The sequence below is a fragment of the Vicugna pacos genome, chromosome X, assembly GCF_048564905.1.
Source record: "Vicugna pacos chromosome X, VicPac4, whole genome shotgun sequence".
Classification (NCBI taxonomy): Eukaryota; Metazoa; Chordata; class Mammalia; order Artiodactyla; family Camelidae; genus Vicugna; species Vicugna pacos.
The window spans coordinates 97,780,914-97,793,323 of record NC_133023.1 but is presented as its reverse complement, the minus strand read 5'-3'; the positions used below and the strand labels follow the sequence as shown (position 1 = coordinate 97,793,323).

The following is a 12,410-nucleotide window of genomic DNA, read 5'->3' as shown; positions in this document are numbered from 1 at the left end:
AGACTAAATTTGCCATCTTAAATTAATCATTTTTAAGTGTACAGTTCAGTAGTGTTAAGTATATTTACATTGTTGTACAACAGATCTCTAGAACTTTTTCATGTTATATATAACACTGAGACTATATCTAATAAATACTAATTAACAGTGCCTCTAGCCCTTGCTAAATACTTTTCTACTATTTTGACTACCTAAGAGAGATACTTCCTCCCAGAGGAATCTTACAGTATTTGTCCTTTTGTGACTGGCTTATTTTGCTTAGCATAATGTCCTCGAGGTTAATCTATGTTGTAGCATATAAAAGAATTTCCCCTTTTTTGAGGCTACACGGTACTCCATTGTATGCATATACCATATTTTCTTTATCAGTTCATCTCTTGATGGACATTTGGGCTGCTTCCGCCTCTTGGCTATGTGAATAATGCTGCAGTGAACACAGATGTACAAATAACTCTTCAAGATTCTGCTTTGAATTAAGTTAGGTATATAGTCAAAAGTAGAATTTCTGGATCATATGGTAATGGTAATTCTATTTTTAATTTGTAGAGAAACCTTCATAGTGTTTTCTATAATGGATGCACAAGGCTTTCAACTTCTCTGCATCCTCTTTAGCACTTGTTATTTTCTGTTCTTCTTATAGAAACCATCCTGCTGGTGGGTGTGAAATGATCATCTCATTGTGATCTGGATTTGTATTTCCCTAATAATTTGTGATATTGAGCATTTTTTCATGTGCCTGTTGGCTATTTGTATATCTTCTTAGGAGAAATGTCTGTTCAAGTCCTTTGCCCACTTTTTAATCAGGGTGTTTATTGTTGAATTGTAGAAATTCCTTATATATTCTGGATATTAACTCCTTATCAGATACATGACTGGCAGATATTTTCTTCTGTTCTGTAGGTTGCCTTTTCACTGTTGGTTACTGACTTTGGTGATGTAGTCTCATTTTCTAATTTTGATTTTTTTCCCTGTGCTTTTGGTGTCATGTTCAAGAAGTCATTGTCAAGTCCAGTGTCCTAAAGCTTTTCCTTCATGTTCTTCTAGGAGTCTAATGGGTTCAGGTCTTAAATTTAGATCTTTAATTCATTTTGAGTGAACTTTTGTATATTATATGTAAGGTGAGAATCCAACTTTATTCTTTTGCATGTAGATATCCAGTCTTCCCAAAACCATCTGTTGAAGGGACTGTCCTTTCCCCACTGAATGACCTCGGCACCCTTGTTGAAAATCATTTGGCCCTATGTGCAGGAGTTTATTTCTGGGCTCTCTATTCATTGGCCTATATAACTGTCTTTATGCTGTTGTTTTGTAGTATGTTTTGAAATCTGGGAATGTGCGATCTCCAAGCCTGCTCTTCTTTTTCAAGATTGTTTTGATGGGGAGAGTATAGCTCAATGGTAGAGCACATGCTTAGCACGCACTAGGTTCTGGGTTCAATCCCCAGTACCTCCATTAAAAATAAATGAATAAGTACATCTAATTGCTCTCACCTCAAGAAAATTTTTTTTAAAAAGATCATTTTGGCCATTCAGGGTCCCTTGAGATTGCACATTAACAGTATTAAGTCTTTCAAACTATGAACATGAAATGTCTTTTCATTTATTTGTGCTATCTTCGTATGCTTTTGTAGCTTGCTTTTGTAGCACTGCTCTTGTAGCTTTCGGTGTAAAACGCTTTAACTTCTTTGGTTAAGTTTGTTCCTAAGTATTTTATCCTTTTTGATGCTATTGTAAATGAGATTGTTTTCTTAATTTCCTTTTTGGTCTGGTCATCATTAGTGTGTAGCAATGCAACTGACTTTTGAGTGTTGATTTTATATCCTGTAAATTTGCTGAATTCATTTGTTCTAACATTTTTTTGGTGTAGAATCTTTATAGAGCTTTTTACATGTAATATAATATCATCTGTGAACCAGGATAATTTTACTTCATCTTTTACAATTTGTATGCCTTTTTTTCCTTGTCTAATTTCTCTGCCTATAACTTCCAGTACAATGAGTAATAGTGCTGGAGTGGGCAGCCTTGCTTTTTTTTTTCTGATCTTAGAGGTAAAGCTTTCAGTCTTTCCCCATTGCATATAATGGTAGCTGTGGGCTTTTCATATACAGCTTTTTGTTATGTTGAGGTCATTTCCTTCTTTTCCTACTTTATGAAGTGTTTTTATCATGAAAGGCTGTTGAATCGTGCCAAACGCTTTTTCCTGCATTGATTGAGATGATCATAATGGTTTTTGTCCATTGTTTATGTGTTACAATACCTTGATTAATTTTCACATATATCCTTGGATCCCAAAGATGAATCTCATTTGGTCATGGTGTATGATCATTTTAATGTACTCTTGAATTTGGTTTGGTAGCATTTTGTTTAAGACTTTTTGCATCAGTATTCCTTAAGGAAATTGGTTCATAGTTTTCTTATAGTGTCTTTTCCTGGTAATGGTATCAGGATAATGCTGGCCTCATAGAATAAGTTTGAGGATGTTCCCTTCTATTTGATTCTTTAGAAGAATTGGGAAGGATTATTATTTCTTTAAATGTTTGGTAGGATTCTCCAATGACATCATCTGATCCTAGGCTTTTCTTTTTGGGGAGGTGTTTGGTTCCTACTTCAATCTGTTTCTTCATGATTCAGTTTTGATAGGTTGTTATGTTTCTAGGTATTTATCCATTTCTTCTAGTTTATCCTATTGGGAGGAATTGTAATTGACTATAACTGTCGTAGTCTCTGATAATCTTATTTCTCTGGCATCAGCTGTGATGTCTTCTCATTTTTAGCAGTTTGAGTCTTTTTTTTTCCCTTAGTCTAGCTAAGGGTTTGTCAATTTTGTTGATCTTCCAAGGTATTTTTAAAAGAATATGTCTGTATGAATATGGATTAAAGTATGAAAGCTAATTAAAATCAAGACCCCCCAGTAAAAGAGAAGATGGGTAGAACAGAAAGAGAAGAAGGTAGGTGAAAATACCATTCCAGAATGATTTGGGGCTATGGTTTGAATTCATTAAAAATGATCGTCTACTCCCTATACTTTCATCAAGTTATTATTACTGCTGAAATATTTATTAAATACTCAGGAATAAGTTCTCCATATCCCCAGCAATAAGTAAATTGTCTTGTAGCCTCTTATAGTAATGATGGGAGGAAAACTGCAGAGTGGGAGGGTTACCTGAGTTTGACATAGAATGTCTTTCCTTCACTCTTTTTTCTTTTCTCCATTCTCTGCATCCCAGAGGGGAAGACTGCATTATGAACTAGAATGGTTAGGATCTGAAGTTTCCAAGCCAGTCATAGAAACTCAGCTTTTTCTTCAGCACAAGAACCCAAGGGCAGACTAAATGATTCATAGCAGTAAATCTGTTGCTCCCAGGGCAGTAAGTAAAATTGTAAAGCAAGTAAAAGTCTCCACATCTTTCCCTTTCTTTCATTTCATCTTTCTGATTTTGCTGTCACCCCAACTGACCTAGAAGGACCCCTATCTTCCACCTTCCCTTCACCAAGCCACTTTGCCTTGAGGCTGACTTCAGCCAGGTATAGTCTTAATTACATCTATTGATGCTGTTGTGTGAACTGCTATTTGAGCCTTTCCTGGAGTATTTGTGTGTGGAAAGAGATGCTTATAAACTCAAAGTGTCTAAATGTTTGATTGCTTGGCTGGAGAGTGCAGGGACTATTAATTATTGAGCAGGAGAGTGATTTGTTCTGTATCCTCAACACAATGGGAACATTTTGAAGGGTTTCAAAGCTAGGGAGTGACTTGATCTTACTTTAAAAGAAAAAAGACAGCTCTGGAAAGTTAGCAAAGTAGAGGCATGAACAAGAGTGGAATCAGGGAAACCAGTTAGGTGGCTACTGCCATAGTATAAGCAAAAGATAATACGAGCTTATATTATGATGATAGTGTAGAGATGACAATAAAAATAGTTGTTAACATTTATTGTTACATAAATATGCCAGGCACTCCCTTTTACGTACTATTAACTCACTTAATCCTTACTTTACAACAGTCCTATAAAGTAGGTACTTTCGCTATCTCTTTACAAATGATGAAACTAAAGCACAGGGAGGTTAAGAAACTTGATCACAACTAGTAAATGGGGAAGCTGGGATTTGAATGGAAACAAGTCTGATGCAAAGTTCATGCTCGTAACCACAACTTTGTCTCTATATATATACTTAGGATACCTTTTGTTTTGCTTTGTTTTGTTTTGTTTTGTTTTTAACTGACAGATCCTGCCTCAGGTTTATTTGCACAAACAGCATAGGTAGACATGAGCCCCATGCAGACAGCAGCCTAGGGGTCACATTAGTCCTTCTATCCTCATATCAGTAGTTGAAAGCCTCTACTCTGGAGCTTTTGTGGGGGCCTGGGCGCCTTTGGGAGCCTGAGCCGGAGCCGGAGCCGGAGCTGCAGCTGTGACCTTGGTCTGAGCCTTGGCCTTGGCCTTTGGCCAACAGAGCCTGAGACCCTTGAGAATGCAGGCATGAGCACGTTTCCTGAGCTTGGGGTGAGCAATGCAGGCAAGTCAACTGAGTCTGCGGCTGCTGCCCTTTGGGACCTTGGGCTTGACCTCCTTGGGCTTTCCGAGAGCCCTGAAAGCCTCAGCATGTGCGCTCATGGCCTTGGCGTTGTTGGCCTGCATCTGCTTCAGGCCCTTCTTGTGCTTCTTGGCAAAGTGCATGTTCCTCAGGAGCTTGGGGTCCACCCCCTTAAGAGATTTGTATTGTTGTGATCGGGGTTTTTTGATGCCGTTTCTGTGCCATTTTCGGGGCTGGTTGTGTGTGGTGTGGTTCTTCGACTTGGCCATGTCTGCACCGGAGCCGGGAGATCCAGGATACTTTTTGGAGGTAGAGGATGGACTTGTTGATGTATTTGATGAAGGGAGTGAGAAACAGAGCAAAAAGGAATAAAGATAGCCTCCTTGGTTTTGGCCTGAGCAGCTAGATACATTATTAAATAGTGCTGTTCAACAAAATGCTGGTGCTGTTAAATCAGATGGTGAAGACTGGGTGAAGAACAGGTTAGGAAGAGAGGTGGGAGTGAAAGGAAATGAGGAATTCAGTTGGACCATGTTAATTTTGAGATACCTGTTAGACATCTAGATGGAATTGTCAAACCTGGAGCTCAGAGATGTTTTAGGTGGAAACAGAAATTTAGCTGGAATCATATAGAACCTAAGGAAGTGAAAAAGGCCTTGAAGAATTCCAATGGAAACACACAGTTATTTGTGAGGGAGACAGTATGGATTTTGGCATTAGAAACATTGGAATTCTTCAGGTTTACTGATTTTCTCCTTTGTTGTATCCAGTCTGCTGATGAGGCCATTAAAGAAAATCTTTCTCTCTAATATCTTGTTTTTCATTTCTGACTTTTCCATTTGCTTTTTGGGGGGGGTAGTTTCTGTCTCTCTGCCCAAATTCATCATCTGCATATGCATGTTATTTGTCTTTTCTGGTAAATACTTTAATATCTTAATTATAGCTATTTTTATATTCCTGTTTCATAATTCCAAAATCTGAATATTTGTAATGCTGGTCATGTTGACTCTTTTGTCTTTTGATGATAGGTGACTTTTGTCTTGGTTTTCTGTATCTCTTTTTTTTTTTTTAATGGAATTTTGGACAGTGTATGTAAAGAATGCTAGAGACTGATGTAGATCAACAGTGTGTTCTGAAATGGGCACGTCTCTTCTGTCAGCCCATTAGTGTTGGGGGTTGAGTTAGCCTAGTCAGGAGCTGGCTGGCTTTGGTTTTTGTAGTAGCTGTTGATACTTTCAGCCCACCATTGGACTTTATAAATTCCTAGAGTGCCAGATGGCCATCACTTTACATGGGATCCTGGATGTCAGAGGGTTTTTGTCCGTGTTCTGATCCACTCTCTGCTTTCAGCAGGTCCTACATCCCTAAGACATAGTGAATGCCTCTCTCTGCACTTTCTCCTCTCCCAGTGACAGATTGCTCTTTCTTGTTATTCACTGCAAGGCTCCTGGTGGGAACAGAGTAGCTTCTTGGTTCTCCTGCTCTGTCTCAGTATTAGGCAGGTTTTATGCACCTTTGCCTTAGGGTGGAAATTTCTCAATACTCTCCCCCGCCTCCACTGCAGCCTCGTGGCAGCTGAACTCTGCCTTTTATCAGTACTGGTCCAGTATGAGTGGGCTTCCTGTCCCATCCCCAGCAGCACGTGGCTTTGCTTCCATCTCTCCTCTAGCAGTAGTCATGTTTCCCTGAGACTGGGCTGGATTGGGGGGTGGGGCGCGTTTCTTGCCTTTTTCCTAGACACAGATGGCTCTGGCCTCATATGAGGCAAGTGTCCACAGCTCTGGCATATTTTGTGTCTGTTCTCCACAGCAGTCAGTCACGACCTGCCTGCCTGCACCAGCGAGGAAGGCTCTGTAGGTCTCCTGTCCTCACGGTTTCTCATGAGCACCCACTGGATGCCGACAGAGAAAGAGCTGGCGGTGGTTATGGTCTCCTCTTTTCTCCCAGGCTGCCAGGGATTTAAACTGTCACGTTAGCTCCTACCAAGCCTTTTACGATTGATTAAAAATCTAGTTCTTTTCTTCTTACGCACTTTTACAGCAGCCATCTCTTCCTCCTGTGCTTTGTCAGTTGTGAAACAGTTTATGTCTCCTGTCTCTCCTCAGAGGGACTTTTCACCGTTTGAAATTCAGTTTAGTTGGTTGCCCTGAAACCATAGCTCTCTGCTAAACTCAAACAAAATATGATTCTCTTGATTACCTGGCTTTTTCTAATATTTATGATGAGGAATAGTCATGTCTCTTGTGGCTTCGAACATGCTAAGTGGAAACAGAGCTCTGAAGTTGATTGTCTAACTGGACCATGTTGCTCCTTTTCTTTAAAAGCCCTTTCCCCATTCCCCTTGTCTTCAGGATGAAGCCTGGACTCCTGAGCCTCACCTGTCAGGCTTTTTGTGGTCTGACCCCTGTCCATCTTACCAGCCTTAGCTTGCACTCCAGATGCAGAGACCTTTGTAGTCCATTCCTGAACGAATTGTAAAGGTTATAGAAGAAATTCTGTATGTGGTTTTTATTTATCAGTGCTGAGAATCATCTTCCATCCATTAATGAGCATTTCCTTCTTCTAAGATGCTTTGTGATTTTGTTTGTCAGAAACAGACATGCAGACATAGTAAGCAATCTCATGGTTACTGGGGGAAGGGGGATGGGAAGGGATAAATTTGGGAGTTTGAGATTTGCAAATGTTAGCCACTATATATAAAAATATATTAAAGAAAAAAAGTTTTTTCTATATATCACAGGGGACTATATTCAATATCTTGTAATAACCTTTAATGAAAAAGAATATGAAAAGGATTATATGCATGTATATGCACGACTGGGACATTGTGCTGTACACCAGAAATTAACACATTATAACTGTCTGTACTTCAATTAAAAAAAAAGATTTTGTTTATTTTTCTTCTGTGTATTTAAGCATAGGTTTCGGTTTTATGTAAGCAACATAAGTGTTTATGTAAGTGAGGAAGGAAACAGCCAACAAAATATTATTTACAGATTAGTTCCATTATTGATGCTGTTTCTCTTGACTACTGATTAAGATTGGCAGAGAAAATAAAATTGTTCCTGAAATTGATCTTGAAATCCTGATCTTCTGCCAAATTATGTAGCAAAGAGAAGGCAGGTATATATATATATTAGTTCAGCATTTCACAATCAGTATGTCCAAGTTGGTGGGCCAGATGTTGATTCCCTTCTAAAGTGGGTTGTTTTCTGCCACCAGCAGCTTCCTCCCTTTATCTGGGGTGCTGTACAAAAGTGTTAATTATTATTTTCTCTGTGTGCCACGGTGTGAAGAATGTTGGGATGCGTTGGACTGAATTATTCCTTTCCTTCTTTCAAAAAAATTGTTACGACTATTCATAAGTTGAAAGTAAAGTAGTTGCAGAGTATTGGTAATAATTATAATTATCAACTATTAGATGGTGAAGATGTGCCAGGCACTTTGTGAAACACTTTACCTGTATCCTCATTTCGTACTCAAACCAATCCTATGGGGTAGTTGCAGTCACTGAAGGTCATGTAGTTAAGTGGCAAAGCTGGGACATAAAGTCTAGTTGTGAAGATCTATGTTTTAATCAGTATGATTTATTTCCTACATTATTAAATTATCTGCACTAGAAATTGTTCATGATTTCTTCTCTCATGTTTTTCCTCTACTTGAGCTTTGGGTACTTGCTGACAGCAGATGAATTGTTGGGAAGTGACCTATTTGGAAAAAAGGGTTTTTTCAAATGTTACAGGAAAAATAAACACCTCTTCAATTGAGATTTTCTGAGCACTGAAGAAAGAACTGTCACCCAGCAATAACAGCTATTATCACATGGAAGGCAAAGCATTTTGAAATATTTATCCCTGATACAATGTGGGAGTGTGGCTGCCCAGTGTTCATGAAATGTTCAAGTTAAGATGTGTAGATTTCCTTGATTCATTGATGATGTGATAATGATCACTCTCTTATCAAATGCCAATTCCAGAAAAATGAGAGAGCAAAAGAGTCCCTGGGTGCTGAAATCATTTATTAGAGATTAAAGTTCAACTAAGGTCATCTGAAAACATGAGTCCTTGTGACCTTAAGGGCGATTCAGAATGTTGAGTAATATTGTTTTATCACCTTTCGTGTGGTATAGGATTCTGAGCCCCAGAGAGGAAGAGGTCTCTTGCTACTGTTTTGACTTTGAGATACAATAAATGCTTTGTTTGGAATTAGAAATGTTTATATTTCTTTTTCTCTCTATACTAGGTCGGGGATGTAGTAGAAGTACAGGCAGATGAAACCTTCCCCTGTGATCTTATTCTTCTATCATCCTGCACAATTGATGGAACCTGTTATGTTACTACAGCCAGTCTTGATGGGGAATCCAATTGCAAGGTAATGGAGACGGGCTCAGGATGGTTAATCATACTCCTTCCCACTGCCCCTAATCTTTTATCTTATTTTTTTCTACTTGTGTATGTTTTGTATTTGAAGACAGCTTTTATATAATTGTCTTTGAACTTCTAAGCAGATACTCAACTTTGGGGGAAAGGGTGGTGTTGAGTGAGGAAATCCACACCCCAAATAAAAGCCACCACATTTTTTATGGCACTGCTTGCATTTAATATTGACATTAACCCATTCAGTATTTTATTTAGGCTTTTAAAAAAGAGAGTAGTCATAGGCTGAAACTATATAGCTATAAAAATAACTTCACCCTCAGGTACTCTAACCTTACAGTTTGATCTATTTTTATTTTTAAAGTGAGGAGTATCTTCTTTAAAAAAATGTTTATTCCTGGCATATAGAAAGTCTAACCTGGAGTAGTTTGATTACTTTTTAAAAATACCTTAGGGTTTAGTTTGGTAAATATTTTCTTTATTGCAAGTAGGAAGAATTATAAACGTTAGAGTAAATTTGTTCAACCAGAGGCTACCTTACTTCCCTGGTACCTCAGGGCACAGTCAGTTCTTGGCTATCTTCCAGAGTTCCACAGGGCTGAAGATGTAGCCTCTATACGCTGCCTCTAAGGAAAGGTACGCATGTACTCACCTCTGTGTGTATCCTTGGGGGCTTTCCTCTGCCGGTTTATTCCATCTGGAGTTGAGGACCAGGACTCAGTATGTGGAAAAGGAACTTAAATGCCTATTAGATAACTAATTTTGTACTTCACGTGCATAGTGATGAACTAGTTCCATTTAAACTGTTCAAAAACAAAGTTACATTTGACGGAATGTCAAGATAAAACTCAAGAAATCGACCTGAAGATTCCCTGATAGGGGAAAAAGTTGTTTAGAAGAAGAAAACTTTCAGGTGGCTTCTTTTTTCAATTAAGTTGATCGGATCAAATCACCTAAAAGTACATAGGTTTTCAAAGTCAGGAGACAGTTTTAAATATAGCTCAGCCAGATCCATAATATTCTCCAAAGACTGTGCAACAGCTTTCCCGTCTGCGTAAGTGGTGCAGTCTTTGAGTCTGCATTAGCCTTTCCTTGTTGATTTATAAATGGGTTCATTGGAGTTGCCTTGAGTTCTGGGTCAATGAAGTACATGGTATGCATTAGAATATTCTGTCTGACTAAAGCAAGACACATCATCTCCCTGCTCCTCATATGAATTGTAGCCACTTGGAGCATTTTCAAGATCATTAATTATGCTATTTGTGTGATGGGAACTATATTTTTCTTTCTGCTGGCAAAACATTATCATTCTTATGACCAAAAGGGTTGTGTTCAATTCTTACATGTATGTTAACATCGCCATACACTATGGTGAGCAAAATAATAGGTCACACTTCTATAAATAAGAGGAAAACATAGATGAATTAAATTTTTCATGGGGTTTTCAGTTAATTATATGCATGCTACAAATGGACTTCTCTGCTGTCAGCATCAAGAAAAGCTTTTAGTTTTCTCATTATCTTTAAAATCCCTTTGCAGCAGGGTTATCTTTCTAATTATTTGCAATATATTTTAAGAATAATACTGTAAAATTTATTTAGTGGGAAATATACATCAATATTTATATTATTCTGCCAAAACCTTTTACTAGAAATATACTGTGTTCCTGAAATCAGGTGGGTGTATGATTACACTTTTTTTTGGCTGTTTTTGCTTTTTCTTCTGCTTTCATCTAGACACATTATGCGGTACGTGACACCATTGAACTGTGTACAGCCGAATCCATTGATACCCTCAGAGCAGCAATTGAATGTGAACAGCCTCAGCCTGACCTCTACAAGTAAGAATTACCTGCATTTTACTGCCGTCTGATGGCTTTGCTTCTCTTTGCCACTAGTACTGCAAAGAAACACCCACCACTTACCAGCCTCCTTTCATTTGTGTTTTTATGAGCTGTTTCTTCCTTCTGGCAGGGAAATGAATCAAATCAGCCTCGTTCACTACCAGCCTAAGATAAATCATTGTGAGCCCAGGCATCTTACTTGTGGTTTTTCTTTTATTATTGTTATTTGTAAACAGGGTCATCCATCAAATTTTAAGATTCTGTTTCCCTAGAAAGCTGATATATCAGACTCATGCATTAACCAGCATTAATTAAAATAAAAATAAACCACTTTATGTGCATCCAACATTAAAGAGAGAAAACAATAGGGGGCCATCCCATTAGTAGGCACTCTATCCTTTTTTTTCATGATCATAATAAACTGAGTATTACAAATAGGCTGTTTCTTGTCCATAGTAAACAGTTAAGTTGAGGGAGCAGTGAAATGGTATGATTCCCTCTATTTTGCTATATTTAAGCTTCCTGGAATCGATTTGCTGATTCACAGTCATAGTGGGTTGTCAAAAATTTGGCATTTGGTTTTTAAGACTGGTTAGTTTGGTTAATTAGGGCATGGTGTTAAGGAGGGTTAAATAACAGGTTTTATCCCCAAGTGAGCCAATTAATTTTGTTCTAGGCCACCATTACAGATGGCATCCATTACCCATGCCAGCCATCTTGTTAATGAATGCTGTGGGTCATATGGGGGACCAAATGGTTGGATGTGGCTTACAACAACGCCCAGTAGTGGAAAAACAAAGTATTCATCCTGCTATAAGGATGATACCCTCCCTCCTTTCCATCATTCCTTCTTTCCTTTTTCCCTTCTGTATCCACCTTGATAGTAGGAACTTAGGATCACAAAGCAAAACAGCTGTTCCCTGCCATTCAAGAGCTCACAGTTTGCAAAAGGGATAAAACTGTAAAGCTAGGCCTTTACAGTACAGTGAGATAATAAAGGTGAGTAAAAGGCTCATGGAATCACAGAAGAGGGAGTGACTGATTTTGCCTGAGTTAGAGAATAATATACATCCTTGCGTATTTGTGGGGTAACTCCTAGATTTTTCAGTTACCTTATGTGTGAAGGAGATGTTTAGTGCAGAGAAGGTTATTCTTAATTTCTCTAGACTAGTTTGAATACCCTGGCTATGTGACTTCAGAATACCTTACACTTCTCCCCACCCTAGTGGGCATCAGTTACACATTGTAATTGCCTTTTTTCTTGTCTGTTTTGGAGCAAGGAACACATTTTTCTTGGTTATCAGTATATCTCCAGCACCTAGCACAGTACTGGTGCAGTTAATACAAGGTGAATGAATGAGCAGACCTTCATATTTTGTGTATATAGTAATAATTATTCAATTTTTCTGAAAGGAATTATAACATAAATTATAAACTACTCATGACATTCTTGTTAAGGAGGGTTAAGGCCTCTTTATCCCATTTTTTGAAACTGCAAATTACTATGTGCATAGTCATATTAAGTGATCAGACCAAGTTCAGTATTGAGCTGCAAGACACAGTTGGGGACTTTCCAAGATGGTGATCAAGTGTTCCCTGAGACTAATGTGCTGGTTCTCAAAGGGTGATCCCAGGCCAGCAGCACCAGCAGCACCTGGG

The 12,410-nt window shown here is 38.4% G+C and overlaps 1 protein-coding gene and 1 pseudogene across 5 annotated transcripts in view; one reads left to right on the top strand and one right to left on the bottom strand.

The window, feature by feature from the left end:
• The window catches only part of ATP11C (ATPase phospholipid transporting 11C (ATP11C blood group)), a 152,112-nt gene that overhangs the window by 82,695 nt on the left and 57,007 nt on the right, over positions 1-12,410 (top strand). For all 5 annotated transcript variants that reach the window (XM_072955658.1, XM_072955657.1, XM_072955656.1 and 2 more), the window contains 2 exons: positions 8,775-8,903; positions 10,645-10,748. In XM_072955658.1, coding sequence (XP_072811759.1) covers positions 8,775-8,903; positions 10,645-10,748 — 233 coding nt within the window. The remainder of the gene's footprint in view (positions 1-8,774; positions 8,904-10,644; positions 10,749-12,410) is intronic.
• On the bottom strand, positions 4,337-4,813 carry LOC102533309 (large ribosomal subunit protein eL29 pseudogene; annotated as a pseudogene).